We start from the raw sequence: 18,948 nt of genomic DNA, 5'->3' as shown, positions 1-18,948 counted from the left end.
GTGGAGTTTTGAATATGCATGCAGGCTCCTTGATGGGGGCAGAAAGCTTGTATTCTTCTCCACCAGAAGAACTGACTCCTGCTTTCAGTAAGTCTCTGTTAAACCGCCTTTGCTGTTAAACCCACTCTGCAGTACAAATTCATCCAGCAATGCTATAACCCAAGTGCCAGAAATCCTGAACGTGGCACAATAAACATAAATTTCAGCCAGAAAACAGGCTTGATTGCTGCCCAAGCACAGCGCTGTGCTTATAAGGACCCCAAGTGACCTTCTGGTCCTCCAACACAATTATGTGCCTGTCCACCACCGCTTCCCAAGAACATCCATCATTGCTTTGGATTTTACAGGACTCCAAAACTGAAGTTTTCTTTGCATCACACACGAACACACATGCATGCACATACACACTTTATTGCAGTGTTAGCTTGAGGAAGTATGTGCAGTTTTGAAAATTAAATGCTTTTACATGACCCATTTTAACCTTAGCGTATTCTTAGCTGTCATTAGTGTTTTTCTTTAATTTAAATAGTTATCATATGTTTAAAGCAACTCATTGCTCTCCGCAGCAGCTACAGACTGAATTCTCCCACCAGCTGTCCGCCAAGTCTAGTTTTTCAATTCAATACAAATGGCAATGAAAAATGTTTTCCTGGAAAATTCTGAAAAAGACATTAATATGTAAGGCCCCAATTCAGCCAATTGCTTTCGTATTTTCAAATATACACTGTAGACCACTTTAACACAGAGTAATTTCTAAGGATTGCAAGATCTTTTAAGCTCATGTTAATAAAAATTGCTGAACCCAAGAGTTTAAAAGAAAGTCCACCAAATGCCAGTGCGCGTTCAGGATGGCACCATGAAAACAACCTTCTCCTGGCAGCAGATATCCTTAATGCTCTTTCTTATTATTCTCTTTTCATCCTGCAAGTGTACATGAGAATACTTTGGCAGGCTCTGAGGGTCATGTACCTGGAAAGTTCACGATGGGAGGCAGGAATCCTTCTAAAAAGAGGAAATCTGTAGGCATCTCTGTTTCCTCTGCTTCATGTCAGGTCACCTGTCTCTCTTCTGCTCATTATTAAGTGGCACCATCTAAGCTGATACTTTGAGGTCCCAAAGCTTACAGCAGCTTTAGACCAGTCTCCAGAGACCGGAGAACCTAAGTAGCACATGGTGTGCGTGAACAGCAACACCACTGTCACGAACAGTGAATCCCAGCGGGGAGCTCCCCGCTCTCTTTGCGCTCCCTCACGGCCGCATGCATGTGTATTTTGCACAGTTTGGTAAGAGATGCAGGACGTTTAGCGAGGCAGGGTTACCTCTGCACATTTTGGCATGAGGTGCAAAGGGGTACAAAAGGTGACAATGCTTCCTGGGCTCCCCAGGGTTACCCAGACAATAACCTGTCCCAAAGCAAGGGGCTGCTGGCTATTCCTCCCCATCACCTGCCAGACCTGCGTCTGCGAGCTTGGCATTCCTTGCTGAGAACCAGATCCTGCCCTTCACCTCCACCCAGCCCCATCTGCCTGCTGTGCCGGGCCCTGGAACGGCTCTTCAAAAGCAAAGAGCCAAGAAATGCACCCGTGACAGATTTTTCATTAGGATGTGGAGGAGCGTGACTAAACAGCAACCCTGATTAGGGAGTGCAGCGTCCCTCCTGCTCCGAGCGGCACGCAGGAACAGCCAGGCTTCCCAAGCAGAGTCACAGCTCCCCGGTAGAGCCAGCAAAGGCTGAGAGCTCAGTGGGTGCCGAAGGTTCAACCCTGGCAACGCAGAGCAAACCTTGTTTTGTCTGTTAGAGCTTTCTCCTAACTGTTGGGGTGGGATTCAGAGGCTGAGAAGCCTTCCTTTTACAGGCTCAGGATAGGGATAGTGGGAATTGCTCAGGACAAACTGAAAAAAATCACCTCTGAAAGAAACAGCCTGCAGCCTCCCCAGTGAAGGAAAGGACAGGGAACATGAACAGGGATCTTTTGTGCACAGAAAGCAACACCAAAACAAGATGAGAATGGTGAAAAGGTTTCTCTGATGCAGGACCAAACAAGAACCCTGGATCTGAGCACTGGCGAGGCTCAGGCAGAGACAGACTTGCTGGCCAGGCCCATCGCTGCTCCACAAGCCCCTCTGCATCAGCTTGGGGCCAGGACCACAGCACGCTGTGATCCCTTGTGTTCTTCCTCTCTCATCCCAAGGGATACCAGGGTGGAATGGAGGAGGCAGAACATGTCCAGCACCTACAGCATGACCCAACCTAGGCTCAGAGTTGTGCTGCAAACAGCTGGCACTAGGAGGAAAAAAGAGAATCAGCCAGAGCAAGGCAAGCCTGCAGTGGAAGTACTGGAAAGGAGGTCCTGCTACTCTGATGCACTGCACAGACGCGCGTGCGGGTCACAGCGAGCACAAGACAGGCTCCAACAAACTGCTCACCCTAGGGCCACAGGGATCCTTCGGAGGGGCTGTTCTCCTCCCAGAAACACGTTCTGATGGAAGGGACTACTGCAGAAGTGCTGCGAAGTGAGAGGTTTTCACACAGGGAGGCAGGGAAAGAAGATGCTTGAGGGGAAAAGGGAAACAAAGATGACAGATACATACTCCACATTATTTTCAACGTCTCAGCTAGGGTTTAGCTTGCAAAGCCATCCCGAGCCACAAAACACCTCCCAGGCCTGTTGCGCTGATTACCCTGAACACCTTAATAGGCCACTCAGTAAAAATTACCCACTGCAGGTGAGAAGGTGAAGAGCATTACAGCAAATTGCCCTCAGCAACATGCCAAAGCACCAGGCTCCGCGCCTCCAGGAATGGAGCACGCAGCTCTCTCCCCGCTGACATGTTAAACCCAGCTGGAGCCAAGCCGTATGTGCCAAGGCTTTTAGCCCCGAGCCCAGGGGTGACTGCAGTATGGTGAAACACAGCACCCTCCCCCTCTCCCAGCAGCCTGATCCGTGCAGGAGGCCGTGAGCTTGGAAAGACTGCCAGCCAGCAACACTACACCCCAGGCAGAAAATGCAGTCTATGCAAGGAATTCAGCCTTCTGAAATGGGCTTGCTGCTCTCTCCCACAGCGCTTTGCCCCCAGACTCTCCGTGTGCTCGTCCCCTTTTTTTTTTTTTTACAATTATTACTAGGTATTTCTAAGATGGGGGCAACTACAGCCCCCACTGAGATCACGTACACCACCCAGACGACCCGTCTCTGAACAGCTCACCTCCAAACAGGCCAGGGGGGTGGAAGGGAAACACGCACAGAAAGTCATGGAAGCGATTTGCCACGGCCCGACAGCGCGGTGGAGGCAGAGCCAGAACAGCGCTCGGCCTGCAGGGCCATATGGCAGCACAGGACCTGCGCTGCCCAGCTGACCCGTACAGGGCTTGCTCCTGCCTCTTCACAGATGCCAGTTCCCCACCTACTCGAAATAGCATCTGAAAGTCACACCTGCGGGTGGTCCAGAGCCTGTGCAGGCATCTGCTACAGGTTTCCCTGCCCAGCCTGACTCTGCCTACAGTCACTGGCCTTCACTCACCTATGCACCTAATCCACAAAATAAATAGCATAAAATTCATAAAATAAATCCTTAAAATAAGAGTAAATCCTAGTCTGCCTTTCCTCAAAGCCCAGACACATTGCGCGTCACGGAGAAGAGAGATTCTCCTTGTGGAGAGCGGCGCGCGAGAGCCCATGTGCGTTGATTCCCGCGGCGGCCTGTCCCTCCAGGCGCAGCAACACCAACCCTCTCCCGCGCTCGCTGCCAGCAGCCACGCAGCGCAGGCCCATTCCCTCCAGGCACAGCAAACGTCTTCATCTGACAGTCACAATTACTGTAATTTTCTAGAACCTCCCTCACACAAAATGTTTAAGCTAAATTAACAGCTTTAACAAATCTTCACAAATGTAGTTATTAACAGGTAGAAAGCTACACCTTCCCACAACTAAAATAACGTCTCTGGTATTTCCACATGGGAGCACGCAGGGCTTGAAGAGACCCTCAAACCTAATTCATCAGCCTGAGCAGCTGTTCACTTAACAGCCACGCTCATGCCAAAAGCCATCACAGACTCCTCGTTTGCCACGGCCACCGCTGCCACGAGGTGTGGACGGCCGACCATGGATGGACCCCCAGTCCGGGGAAGAAAACGCACTGCGGGTCAGAAGCACGGGCTGATGGCAGGGATTACACATCCCACCTGCTGAACAGGTTTTCTTCTACTGCTCCGTACTGATCAGCAGTGCCCAGGGCAATCAGCACAAAGAAAAACTCCATCTACACGTAAACAGCCTTGGATAGACTACTGTACTCAGCGGCAGGGGGGAAAAAAAAAGGCCTTTACAATCCTCATTTGCACCAGCTGAATGCTAATGTAGCAAGTGCTTCTGCCCAACCCACAAAACAAATCGAAGCGAGAGATGCATTTCATTAATCAATTCCCTCGCTGCTCTCCATTCAGAAATGAATATGTTATGTCAGGTGCGCGTGTGAGCCACAGAAGCAGCACTTTCCCCGTGCAGATGGTAATAAAAGGAGACATACGAGTATGCACAAGGAGAGAGTTCACCTGAAATTCCCCGTTTCTGGGAGAAACCCAGAATGGGATGGAGAGATGCGTCACCTATGTATGCTCCTCTGGAAAAACCCAGGGGGAGGGAAAGGCAATTTAAGTCAGTCTCCTGGTTTTGAGATGTCTCCACCATTCTCACGCGTGAGACACCAAACAATAAATCCAGGTCCATAACAGAGGCACAAACCATTGCCACCAGCTAAAAGGCATGGTGCAAACTTCAACACAAGTCATCCCTAAAAGAAAATATATCCTAATTCACGGTGGCTGGGATTGGCAGGAGCAGCCGAATAAAACCTCCTGGATTAATGATGCCTTTTCTATTCCAGATCTCCCACCTCCCCAGACAGTATCTGTGTGCAGGATTCCCGACTCCATCTTCACAGCCCTCAGGGGTCCCTTCGCTTAATGAAATACTGGAACCAGCTATTTATCTGGCACTACAAATCACTGAAAGGAGGGAACAGGAGGGATGGGTGACCAGCAATCTGTGGGTGCTGCATGCTAAACATTTTCTGAGCAGAAAAGGAGGACGTGTTGCAAAGGTCAAAAATTTTCTCCTGATCTGGCAAAAGCTCCACCTGCCATCAGGAGTGCTGGTTTCTAAAGCACAATGCTCACAGACTGAAACATGCGCTTGGCCAAACCTAGACCGCCCTGCCTGGGGTACCAGAGGTTAAATACATCATGGTGTAAAGGCCGTGTTAGGACATCTACTCTGTGCCTTCACCTACCACAGCTCTGAGCAAGTGCAAAAGCACCCCGGCCCTGATGGCGTGCTGTGCACCTGCATTCATTAACATTTACATAAGTCACTGTACTAGAGAGAAGTGTTACTGTATTTGCATTATTTTCTAATCTCACTTGTTCGGTAGGTCAAGGAATCATTTGTTGGCACTCACACATTTAAAATAGCTCCAGGAGCCATTCCTGAATACAAAGGAATTTTGTTCTTGAATGTTGTGCAAAGATTCACCAGTTCAGATCTTGGAGTGTTTTTCTCAGAGACCGAAAGGAAAAACAGCTTGAAGAGCCCTTTCTTTCATCTCTTCCATTATAAAGAGATATTCACCTCACAAGACAGTCCCAACACCAAGTGGAGCTTTGTCATGTAGACAGTTGTCTGTCCCAGCCTCCGCACTGCTCTTCATTGTCTGGAGTTTCCCCTGGAGTTCAGAGATTTGCACTATGCTGAGATGGGGTAAATTCCACCTGCGGGAACATCTGAGCAAACCCAGTAGCACCTACTGCATTCACCAGCTACTGAGGAAGCTACAGCTGCTTGTCTCTGCCCTCCTCTCACCACTCCTTGCTCAGCATCAAACTCCCCAAGTCCCCTCCATGCTCCTTCCCAAACTGTGCTGACTATTCACCAGGGAACCCAGAAGAGACCGACGGTGACCTGGAGGCAGCTGAGCTGATGCGCACAGCCAAATCCAGTGTGTCAGACCTAGAGCCTGTTCACAGAGCTGCCATCCCTTCTGCTCAGGGCTATGACCTCCTCCCTGCAGCTTTCATAGAATCATAGAATGGTTTGGGTTGGAAGGGACCTTAAAGATCATTTAGTTCCAACCCCCCTGCCACGGCCACGGGCACCTTCCCCTAGACCAGGTTGCTCAAAGCCCCATCCAACCTGGCCTTGAACACTCCCAGGGATGGGGCATCCACAACTTCTCTGGGCAACCTGTTCCAGTGCCTCACCACCCTCGTAGTGAAGGATTTCTTCTTTGTATCTAATCTAAATCTACCCTCTTTCAGTTTAAAGCCATTACCCCTGTCCTATCACTAGATGCCCTTGTAAAAAGTCCCTCTCCAGCTCTCTTGCAGGCCCCCTTCAGGTACTGGAAGGCTGCTATAAGGTCTCCCCGAGCCTTCTCTTCTCCAGGCTGAACAACCCCAACTCTCTCAGCCTGTCTTCATAGGAGAGGTGCTCCAGCCCCCTGATCATCTTCATGGCCCTCCTCTGGACTCGCTCCAACAGGTCCATGTCCTTCTTCCCCTGTGTTGGGGGCCCCAGAGGTGAAGGCAGTACTCCAGGTGGGCTCTCAAAAGAGCGGAGTAGAGGGGGAGAATCACCTCCCTCGACCTGCTGGTCACGCTTCTTTTGATGAGCATGTTTGGGAACTGACATTCAGTGCATCTGTCCCCACTGGCATCCTGGTACCTCCCTCCACTTCACCAAGCACACAGAGAGCCTCAACACTCCCACTCACCACAGTCACCAGCCGGGGCTCTCATCAGATAAGTCATTTTGCCAGAGATTAAGCTCCCGCTCTTCCGCTACTCGCTGTGCTAAAGGCAGAGCTAAGCTTTCACAAACAAAAGCCATCGGAAGGGGAAACATCCAACATCCTGTCCGTCAGGACCTCACAGGGCAGAAGATGAAAGATCCCAAGGCCTCCCTTGGTGCATCAGTTCCCAGCTACGTTCACAGTCTTTATCATTTTCATAAGGCCATATTCAGACACACTAAAGCCATCAAAGTCACCAGACGTTCCAAATGGGGAGAGCAGGAGGTGCCCCTAGAAGCGTGTTAAGATTTAAGCCAGCTACTGAGAGCAGGGACAAAGGGGAACTTGGACCCGCTGAGTACAGCCTGGCTTGCTCCCAGCGCTTTTTGCCCCTCAAGCGACCACCCACGTCCACCTGACTGTCTCTCAGTGATTAACTCTTTATCAGTGTATCCACACTCTTCATTCAGGGCAGATCCTGACCTGGACAGAGTTGCAGGCCACCCACTGCCACCTCTGGGGTGTGAACGGGATAAAGAGCTCAGTTGAGCTGGGAGCACACAGCACACCAATGGAAGCGGCCCCGTCCCAAACACAGCCAGTCCTTCCAGCTGTCCCCACGCAAGTAACGCGGGTGCATTCCTGCACACACCATCCAGAGGTGACTCATGTAGAGGAAAGGCAATGGGTGCCTTCTCCCAGCCACTTCCCCATCACCCAGCCCCTTAGCTTCAGCCAGTGCTCACAGATTTAAGGCAGTGCTCCTTATCTATGTCACTGGGGCAACAAGCCCATCATAGCCTCGGCCAGGAGAGCCAGAGCTGTCACAGCCAGACCTCCACAGCCACCTCCCCAGGCAGAGAGTGCTGCACTCAGGGCTGTGAAGTGTTGAGTTCTCTGCAAAAATAAGCACTGCCTTTTGGAGAGTGAAGAGGGTCCTGTTTTTAATTCATGGCTGATGGCACTTACCTGGGAGAGTTACGCAGGATGTTAACAGTGGGATAACAGAAAGACACCACTGCTTATTTGTGGACTATCCCAAATCCCACCTACACATCATTAATAGAATTTCACTTCACAGACACTTTATCTCAAACCCTCTGGGAGGCAGATGGTCTGTATAAACACCAGGAGGGGAAAAAAAGAAAATCAACAAAAAAACTCCGACACTTACTTGAAAATCTGACTGCAGCCGTTTGACTTGTGACAGCCCCTAGGGAGCTATGAGAGACGCAGGAGTAATTACCCTCAGCGCCAGCCCTCTCAGGATATTTACTGTCCTTTGCCACAGCCTGGGATGAGATGAAGAGCGATCCATTCGGAAGCACATGGAGATGTTCCTGCTCCACTAATGGAAACCCATTCTTCTTCCATGTGATATTGATCACCTGCTCAACAGGGGCCAGGTTACAGTCCAAAACCACGACTTGGTTTGGCTCCAGTATCACCTTTGCAGGACCAGCACTACAGCTCAGCTCCAGAGAATCCCCTTCCAACAGCCTCCCTGCAAAGAAAAGACAGCATTGCAGTGGGGTTTGCTTTCCTTGGTTAATCACATCTCAGTTTTACACAGCAAAGGAAGCACGGTTCTCCATGAGTGTGGTTGGAGATAACAGATGAAACTCAGCCCTGTTAGGTGACCAGCACCTCCCATTACACTTGTGCACTACATTGTCCATCACACATCCTTGGGGCTGCAAGCACAACCCGCATCATCTCTGCCACCCCCAATGGAGCCCAGCAGCCACCCCTTCTATCCACACTTGCTTTTTCCACGCTGGATTAAAGCAGAGAAGAACAACTGGAAGAAGGTGAAGAGACAGCAACAGCAGGCACGTAAGATGCAGCAAGGGCCCAACCTCTCCTTCACCTGCCACAGCTGCCCACAGAAGCGAGGGCTCCCCCTCAACCCGCCTGGATACCAGAGCTTCCTTTGAGGCTGATCAACCCCCACAAGACAGCTAAGCACAAGCAAAGATGTTCAATCCCCGCTTGGTGCCCCAATGCCAGTGATCGCAACTTGGTTGGAGCAGTGCTTCTCCGCAAGTCCCACTCCAGCCTGCGGCTGCCGTAGTTAGCGATGGTGGAGCGCAGTCATGGTCAGAAATCCCAGGCAAGGAAGTAAGCACAGCACTACAGGGGCACCAGCAGCCACAAGGCCAGGCCAAGGCCCCAAGATCTAGACAGCAAAGCAGCAAACTCCTTCAGAGGAGATGTAGGATGGGTTACAACACCCTCAGGGGGAACTGGCAGTAAGAGCTGGAGCCCAGCTGGGAACCCAGAAAGGCAGTGTCTGCTGCTGACGTTCATGTACTGGGAGACTCATTTCAAAGGAAAGCCAACAAAAGAATGGCTAAAAATGTGACCTGCTGTCTCTGAGTGTTTTATGCCATACAGCTGAATCCAGAATGAGAATGGATGGATGCATTTTCCCCACTAGAAGAGAAAGGACATTCCAGCTGCAAATGCACAGCCACATCATGTCTTACCCAGAACATGCCCTTAGGCAACCTGCCTGCTGCAGCCGGAGGCCAGAGCAGTGACCAGCAGCGAGCTATGCTGAACAGGTCTTGGTCTGGCCGATTTCCAAACCCACATACTCATAGGAGAGCTCCACCTCTGAAACAAGGCTCAGCATTTCCTAAAAGAATATTGCCATTAATAAAATGCATTTGCCGTTAGAGTTCTCCAGAGACACTAAGTCAATGTTAGCTGGCAGCGCTGCTTCCACACACCAGCAATTTCAATCTCTGCTGTGCTCAAACCATCACCATCCACGCTTTTTATGGCTCCGCTCCAAATTATTTTGTCACTGCTCCAATCAGAAATGTTTCCTGCCTCTATAACAAGTTTATCAACACTGGATATGAACCACATGGCTCCCTGCCTGTCTCCTATCGCAGAAGGCTACAGATTAATTTTATAGGAATTCAAACACCCTATTAAACCTGCTACTACCTACTGCTGATAAAAGGGCTGCATTTTAAAAGAGAGTGTGTTAAGCACGCAATTAGGGGCAATGACATGCAAAATTACACATGCAGGGAGATGGAATTATTTCAAGACGTGTGCCGGAAACGGCAGGTAACCCTGAAAGGAAGGGCCTAACCCTGCCCGCACGCGGGGCTGATCCAGTGCCCACCCAAGCCCGCGGGGATGGGAACTTGTCAGGTTTGCCATCGTTGCTGGTTTGCAGAACGACCACCGAGAACTTGATCTTGCCAGCTATGTCCCTTCAGTGACGAGGAGGCTACACAAGAATCCTGCCCGTCCCCTGCCTGTTGATTGCCATCATTATGGGACAGAACAGACCCTGCCCCAAGAACCCTCATCTTCACTAGGATGTCCAGAGGACAATCTCCCATCGCCTGAAGCCAAACCCCAGCAGGATGCAGAGATGCCCATTTCACACCATGCTACACAGCCAGCGCAACAGCCAGGCACTGTACTCCACGACAAAGGGGCAGCTACCGCCGTCGTGGAGCTGCCTGCAAGTCCCTGGATTTGGGGTTTCCCCACACGGATGTTTCCACTGGGCCGCAAATTCAGTCTGCAGGAAGGAGGCACAGCGAGGAGCAGCAGATGCCATCGACCTCCCAATGTGCGTGCATCTCAGTGTAATTTCTGGATTTGTCAGCCAGCACAGCCCTGGCAGGTCCCTTGCTGCCTGGCCCCCTCAAGCCAGGGAACAAGCTAAGCAATGCCACCATGCAGAGACTGTCACCAAATGTCACCAATTCTGCCCGTTCATGTCTCCTAGGGAAGATTAGTCCTTTGAGGATCACAGCAAGCTACAAAACTCACTCACTGGCTCCACAGGAGGCTAGAAGTAGGGAAAGATGAAGCTGAAAGGCTGCCCCAAATGCTCTGGAAAGACACTGCCACTGGAAGCCTTCCATCCAAGACAGCCGGTACAAAAAAACTGTATTAAATAGGGAGAAATAAAGCACAACGCAAGTTACGAGCACACACGTGCAGAAGGTGAATGGCCAAACACAGGAGAGGGTTAACAGTCTGAGGCTGGGGAAAACTCAGCTGAGCTAAGGACAGGAGGCACATTGGGAGCTGCAGCACTGTGGTGAGAACCCCCACCCATGGAGGAGCAGCAACCCAGGCACTTCTCTGAAGGGATCTCCCCACAGCAGCTGCTCCTGGCAGCATGTCACCCGGGGCTCAGGCAGCCTGTGTGTAAACACCACCTCCAGGGAGGTAGGGCTGCTAAGGCAAAGGCTGAGGCATGTGATGCAGAGCTTATTTCAAAAGATATTGAAACTTTGTTGGTTAAAGTCTTAATCCTCTGCCTTTCCTTAATTTTTTTGTCTTTAGAAGCACAAGTAGAAACTGAGGAGACAAGGAATTAACGCAGGTCACAAGTTGGTCCCCTCAACCAACGGCTCCAGCTTTCTCTTTGCATCTTTCCCTTCGGCTCCCCCTTTACACGTCACTGCCAGCAGCGACACATCAACACGCCTCGGACAGCTCTTGTGCAGCACCAGCACCATGGGCATCAACGCTGCCTGTTCCTACTCCTACCCTCCTTCAACACCGACCCTCCCGTAACGCAGCAGGGCTGGGTGTGCACAGGCACGTGGAATCAGCTGGCTCTGTGTGCCGGGCATCCCATGTGCCCCCTGTCACCACACCCACGGGCTGTCCTCCTGCCTCCAGATTCTCCATGGGCTCCTGCTCCATGCCAGGCACTCCTGTTCATCACTCAGGGAAACAGCCCGAATATCTGTCCTATTTTCTTCAGACGGCAATTAAAATGGCATTTTGCTGAAAATACTCCTCCTCTTCAAAAGGTGAAGTGCGAGGGGACAGCTGGCTGGCTCAGGCAGCCAGGAATAGAGCAGAGATCTGCAATGCCGCTTCCCACGCCAGCGCAGGTCAGTAAGAAGCGATTATCAGCCTCTCAAACTTCAATTCCTTAAAAATCAACTCAACCCGCTTGCAGCAGAGTAAGAACACACAGCTCCATACTTTGCACCAGAGCAGAAGCAGCATTTGCTTTTTAAAAACATGTGATGATGTTTCTATACCCCTAAGTATCACCCAGCTCTTTTCCCCAAAGTCAAAACCTACCTGCATCCAAGCTTTTGGTTGGTACGTTAGAGAAAAAAAAAGGGCCAGTTACAAAATTCAGTGCCAGACTGGCACCAGGCCCGACAGCCTGGTTCAGGTGTCTCTCTGCTATACCGCAAGAGGAGAAACGACCATTGGAAAGAAATGCATTTGAAACTGGACTTCACAGGCGACTGTTCTGCCACAGCCCAGGAGCACACTCACCAAGGAACATACTAACACCAGGAGCACAGGATCCTCCACGAGCAACCAGAGTGGTCTGTTTCTATCATCAACATTTGGTGTGCTTGCTGAGCTGGTCATGACAATACCATCTCACTGGATATTGGCAGGAGGAGGTTGCCTTCTTTCATGCCTTCACACCAATAAACACATGATTGAACAACACCTTTAAAGAGCAATAGTCACTCCTTTCCTGGAAACCTGTTCCAACCACATAATCCACCCAGTAACAGCAGGAACCATTTACAAGCGACCAACCTCCAGGGTATCAGTGTGTTTCTACTTGCAAGTGTCTACTCCACGCGATGGTGAGAGCTCATGACCATACTCAAACCACTGCCCTTTATTTCAGGAGCACCAAAGATGTTTCTAGACCAAAAAGCCAAATAAAACCCCAGATGTACTCACAACCCTCAGGGCTCAAACTGAGCACCTGGCAAAAGATCATGACAAGGCCAAACACACGTGACAACCCATCGCTGTCTGTCCCTTAACGCAGCCCGGGGAGGCTTCCAGCTGGGCAAACGAACCCCTCAACTGACACCAGGCTGCTCTAGCAGGTAAGCACAGATCTGATCTGAATCATCCATCCCTCTTCCTGCCCTTTTGGCCCCAGAATACTGCAAATTTTTGGGGACAGGCCTTTTGCACATACAGAGGTTGGAGCAGCAGGGCCCAGGACCTATTGGCATTGCAAAAAGCCGCATCACGACTCTTTTCCTAAGATGTTCAAAGAACTGTATAAACACTCCCTGATTAAGGAAAAAATACCTTCCAGGCTCTGGAAACGTAGGAGGAGGTCTGGTTCAAAACACTAAATTAGCAAGCCTGACAATGAGATAAAAGCCTCTTCAAGGGAAAGGATCAGAAGAGAGTAAAATTACTTCAAGTGAGATCAAAGACAAATGAAATCAGGAATGTTAAGTGCTTACAGAAGCTGCTGACTATTTCCAACCTCCATTCTTCATCGTATAGTGACAGAAATGGATACGACCCTGTTTAAACACACAGCGACACGCTTGCGCAGCCTCCTGCTTACCTTCACCGTCTTACCTGTAATGAATGTAGTGAAGACTACACAGAACAGCCACTTGCCTCACACAGCTAATACGGCTACTCCAACAGACGTCAATAGTAACACAGAGGTGGGCTTCCGAGACAGAAGCCAGAAGGTCTTTTCACATATCAGTTCAAGGCAGGTGTTTCAGCTGCAGACCTGTGCTTTGGAGCCGGAGAGCTTTTTGCTTTTGGCTCCTCCTGGATGCAGTTTCAAGCATCAAAGCCCGGCAGAACTGGAAGTTTTCAGCTCATGGATCTCTAAATTGAGGCCAGGGAACCTTATACAGCGTTGCCCTACGGAGGGCAACATCACATATACATTCAAAGCAGGCTTTTACATCACAGCACACAAAACTGCCCGTCTACCAACTACCCAGAAATGACCCAACACAACTGAGAACATCTCAAAATACCTCTCTGGGGGAAAAGGGGCCAAAAGCAGAGTGGTGAGTTGCGAGGAAAGAGGAACAGTGCGGTCTGTGCCCATCCAGCCCCAGGTAACCAGCAGAGTTCATACTAAACCCCACTAAGCCCAGCAAACTGCTGAGCTATTCCAAGACAGGCAGTACCGGCTTCAAGATTATAAATGTATGTGCAAATACATACTTACATATAAATATAGACTGCATATATGTGCATGCACAGAGTTCTGGGAGAATGCAGATGTATTGAAACGTATAGCGTGCCCCGAAATGGAGGGTCTTTGATGCAGCAAGTTAAAAGCATTTTGTTCCCATGAAAATTATATTTTCTGACCCAGGCTCTGCAGGGGTTTTTTACTCTTTCCCACGTTGCTAATCCCCAGGCTACATTACGTGCAAAAACAGCCCAGGAGAAAAATGTTCTTTTCCTCCCATCTATTTCCTCACTTCCATCAGGCAGCCATCCATCTCCAGTGTCCAGGCCCAGTGAAGTAAATGAAAGTGTCTCCTGTTGCGTGGCATAAAAACCAGGGCATTTCGGATGAACAAAGGTTGTAAAATCTTCAAGGCACAAAGCTGTCCTCTGCCCTCCATGGGAGCACAGCCCCTGCCAGCAGCAGGCTTGATTCCAGATCCAAAGCAGGCATCCGAAAATCCACGTTAAACCAGCCAACGTCTCCCTTCCCAAATCACACATCTCAACGTACAGCCAAAACCACTCCTCTGATTTCCTCTCCCCTACATCAAATGGAGGCAGGAACAGCCCAACTTACCACTGAGCAAAGAGGAAAAAAAAATCAATTATTTTGTTTTTGTAATTTCAAAACTATGAATAACCAGGTGAAGCGTGAGCTAGCAACACAGCGAGGTTTGAGAGATTCCTGACAATGCAATTACTTGGTCAGAGGCAAGACCCTCAGAGCAGTGTTTTCACATCCAAGACACGCAATACTCCAAGCCCATAGATCTGTTGGGAACTTGCACTCCATGGCTGAGAACAGCACAAAACCCCGCTTGTCTCCCTGTACATAGCGTTATTTCCCTTCCCTGGGATGTAACAACTGAAATCGAGGAGGAAAGACCTAGACAAGGGAGATGCTTGTTCTGGTGAAATTTTGGCTATCAGCAGTAAACATGTCCTTGAGCTCTGTTACACAGCACGAGCAAATAAAAGGTTACTGTTCAACAGGAGACAAATGGCTTTGTTCAGAGGAGGATGTGTTGTGTTTTAGTAATTACTTTAAAAACAAAACATACAGGCATAAACCAAAAGGGATGCATTTCTGTGCGCTGATGTATCTATGCTTCTTTGTTTTGTACAGCACCTAGCACAGCTGGAATCAGCTGATCCACAATCCCTGAGCGAGGTCCGTGAGCGAGCTCACTGCCCGCTCCCGAATGGCACATCCCCACGTGGACACACAGCTCTGCCGTGCTGGTTCAGACAGACATGTATGTCCCAGCTCCAAATGCAGCACTACCATAAACTCAGCATTTAAACCCAACCCAGTTGCGCAGCACAGCTTAGGCTCTGCTCTGGCTGGTGTGAGGACAGCCCCAACAGCTCCCCATCATGGCCACAACCTTGTCACTAACCAAGCCACCACCCAAAAGGGCTGTCCTAACGGCAGACAGAAGGGTAGTATTTGAAGGAGATGTACTATCTTCTTTTCAACAAACTGATTCAGCTGGGGGAAGACAAAGGGATTTAGGCACATACAAGATCCCAAGGCACAATCATTCCTACAAACCCCAGCCTATTCCTACAAACACCCAGCCCAGCAATTACAAGGCTTAGACCCTCACTTCAAGGCAGGGGAGGCCCATCCTTAGCACAGCTGAGTGGGGCCCCAGGATCAACTCGAGGACAAGACCCAACCCAAAGCAGCTAAACCACCAACAGCTTCCAGTGCCTTCACGCGAAAACCCTCAAACACTTCCAGCCCAAAACAAATAAAGTTGCACCAAGCCAGCCAGGACCCGATACAGCCCAGGCCTTGGGAGATTAATACTTCACAGAGAGCAAAGTACAAGGGTTTCTAATCTGACACACTTCCAGAGCTGACATCACTTCTAGTTCTTGGCAGCCGGAGATTTTCCTGGGGAGCCGCTGTTGTGCTGCAGGTCCCACAGCCTGGAGCCCGGCCAGCGCATTTCCTATTCCACACACATCTGGCATTTTGGAACTGGCTTGTGCACCTTGCAGAGCTCCAGCCAAAGAAAACCTTCCCGGCAGCAAGGAAAGCGGCTCAGATGAGGCGAGCAGAGCGCTCGGTCGTCGTGTGTGTTCTGCGGGATATCAGGCGGTAAGAGGAAAGGGCTCCTCTCTTTCCTCCACATCCCGCAGGAGGTGGCAGGAATTCAAACTGCAGTTGAGCCTCTGCACTGTCGCCTGCCTTAATTTATGTATTTATTTTGGATGCTGAACTCGCGGAACTCAACAGCACAATTAATCTCATTTAATCGGGAGTGAACAGCACTGAAGAAAAACTTGAGTTACTACTTCCAAAGGGTTTTCTTACCTCTCAGCAAGCCAACTACTGTGCCATTGTTCTGTTCAACATAACCTTCTGCTGAAGCTCTTCAGATGCTCTTAGAGCCATAGAAAATCTTTACGTTCTCATTGTCTAATTCAAAGAGCGACTATACTTCAGTGTGTCCCCATTAAAGCAGCACAAAGCCCTCTTTCTTCCTGGAAACTTTATGCATTGACAATTAAAAGTCAATAGTTTGGTTTCAGCCTCTTTTTAGGGCAACTGCACTTGGCAAGTGGTGACCCAGAAAGAAATCCAGACGGAGGTCTCTGATGAAGCCTGCATTCTGGGTGCTCAGCAACTGAAAAGCAGGATGGGAGGAGCTCTGGGGTCGGAGCACCCGACTCCCATGATCTCTACAGAACAGGAGGCTGAAAGAGGAACTGGGCACCTAAATCCCCTTGTGCATCAAGTCTTCAGCCTCCCCATAGCACAATAAAACAGAAAACATTCTTCCACTCAAGCGTAATGAGGCCTGTGAGATGGAGGGGTCAAGATCCCTACATTCCCTTCCCAGTTACCAGATGTTACTGGAACTTTCCGCCTTGTAATGGCAACGCGAACGAGCTAAGAGTAAGAAAGTTACACCTTCAGCCTCCATGTAGCCTCTCTCCTAAAACTATCGCCAGGGCTGCTGGAAAGACCATTTTATTAACACGTGATATCCACGCACAGCAGAGCGGTGCCAGTACCGAGCAGTGCTCGCCAGTGGGAAGCAGCCTTATCCTAATTCTGCATGTAAGCAAGCTAGATAGTTTATTTAATAATGCAGCATCTCCCACTGCTGCAGGAATATTTATCCAGCTGGCAGCAAGGGACTCTCAGATCATACCCTGTCACTAAGCAGATCCCAGCCTTTCATGAGCAGCTGGGTGCCGGACCGGCACTGCGTGCAGCGAGAGGCTGCACTCGGAGACTGTCACACCGTCCCCGCGTCAAAGGGTAGGGTACGATGCCCCCCTCACACCCTGCACAGACCCGGCTGCAGGGAAGGGGTGCGCAGTGTCATGGTCAGTCCCCAGCTTGGGCTCAGGAGCGCAGTAGGGTCCCGCAAGTCGCGGTACGCATCAGGTCCCAGGATGAGCACTGGCAGGGCACGCTCAGCTCCATCCACGCGTAGTCCAGTGGAAATGCCCTGGAGCTAGCTGCTGCGCACAGGCTTGGCCATCCCATAGCCTAGACCAGTCTCAACAGCTACAAACAGCTCTAGAACTGCCTTTCGGACAGAAATACTTTGTAATATGCTCTCAGGATGCATTGCTCTAAAGCTTTAGGAGGGTCATGGTCCAAATACTCTTCTGAGAAAAGTGTCACATGGGAGCAAGCACGCTTGAACCCAACTGCATCTGTCCAAGCAGGTGAGCTGTGCATCCCTGGAAAGGTCAAAAGGGAGCCCAGTTACTGCAACAAGACCAGTGAAGGGAGTATGCTGCCAACACAAAAATACCCTCTTCCTATTGCTCTACTTCACTTAATTACAAAGATCTTTGCATCTAACAAATCTTTACGAGGCTTTGTGGCTTTGGAACATCGACCCAACCCATTCATTTCATAGTGGTCCATTATTATATTTTCACATGTATACAAAGCCCTTCCATTTAAAAGTTAAATTAATCATAATTTATCGATTTGTTGTAGTATGCTCCAAATTCAACTCTCCCTGAAGGATGATGCTGGGCCAGAGCCTCTTCTCTTTTTTCTGTTCAAATCCCCAGTTAAAAACAAGAGAGCAGGAGGGATGGCATGAAAGAAACATTATCTAAAACAAATGCAATGCCACATCGCTGTTTATAGGCCATACCTGAAAAGCTTGATATTCTCTAAAGCTGTAATTAAGGTAAATAGGTTAATGACTAGACTCACTTAGATAAAAGCAAAGGCTGCCAAAGCCCTTGGTGAACGAATATCTTTATGTATAAATATAACATACCAGGCATCAAAGAAATAAGACAGCTGAAAAGGTCTCCGTCTAAGCATTTTTAAAGACAATTCTTTATCCAGTAAAGTATCAACTGATTTCTAGGAAGGACTAAATGCTCTCATGCTTCTGTACAAGCATCAGGTTTGCCCAAGCATCTCATCTGTATCTATAGATGATGCCTACCAGATAGGGATAAACACAAAACCAGCTCTCAGGATTGAGTTCAGTTTCATTGAGATGTGTGTTATTCTGATGTATCCCCTGCAAACAAATGGTCCAGAAAGATGAAACAAATCAATAGCAGCAATAATTTATTTATCGTGTTGAATTGTCAGTGGCAATCATAACGGTAAAGTGCTTGACTCTCACGAAGGTTAAGCCTTTGTATTTCCTCCTCTCTGACCCCAGAAAGGCTTCCGAAACTGCAGCTGAAGTCTACAGCAGGCCAAAATCTAGACTTGTTAAACGCGTCCTTTTTCAGGTCTTCTCCCCAGGGTGTCTCGCACTACTGAGAGCAGAACAGGGAGAGCTGTCCCTGTGTACAGTAATATCAGCACTAGCCTTCCCTGCATCGAAGGATGCTTATTTGAAGTGCCAAAGCAACTTAAACACTAAAATCACTGAAAACCTCTTCACAATCCCCCCCACTGACCCAGGGAGGGCTGAGCTGTTTCTGTCCCTTTCCCACCTGCTCCACGCCAAGCACACAGCAGACCAAACTTCAGGCTTTGCTCTATAAACATCTCTGAGGAAGCTTCCACCTCCTAGCTGTCATCTTTGCCTTCTTAAAAAGCTGATGAGGAACAGCTGAGACGATCTCTGCAGAAGCTACTGCAAGTGCGGGATGCATGGGGAACTCAGGACAGAGCCTTGGGTTCGCATTCATAAATGTACAGTGTAGAGGCATATTAAAATTACAAGC

At 49.5% G+C, this 18,948-nt stretch overlaps 1 protein-coding gene across 1 annotated transcript in view; it reads right to left on the bottom strand.

Moving 5' to 3' along the window:
* The window catches only part of IGDCC4 (immunoglobulin superfamily DCC subclass member 4), a 103,154-nt gene that overhangs the window by 57,758 nt on the left and 26,448 nt on the right, over positions 1–18,948 (bottom strand). The window contains exon 2 of the mRNA XM_075159783.1: positions 7,961–8,290. Coding sequence (XP_075015884.1) covers positions 7,961–8,290 — 330 coding nt within the window. The remainder of the gene's footprint in view (positions 1–7,960; positions 8,291–18,948) is intronic.

The sequence above is a fragment of the Calonectris borealis genome, chromosome 11 (assembly GCF_964195595.1).
Source record: "Calonectris borealis chromosome 11, bCalBor7.hap1.2, whole genome shotgun sequence".
NCBI classification, from domain to species: domain Eukaryota; kingdom Metazoa; phylum Chordata; class Aves; order Procellariiformes; family Procellariidae; genus Calonectris; species Calonectris borealis.
The sequence above is the reverse complement of the archived record's forward strand: the minus strand, read 5'-3'. Positions and strand labels throughout refer to the sequence as shown.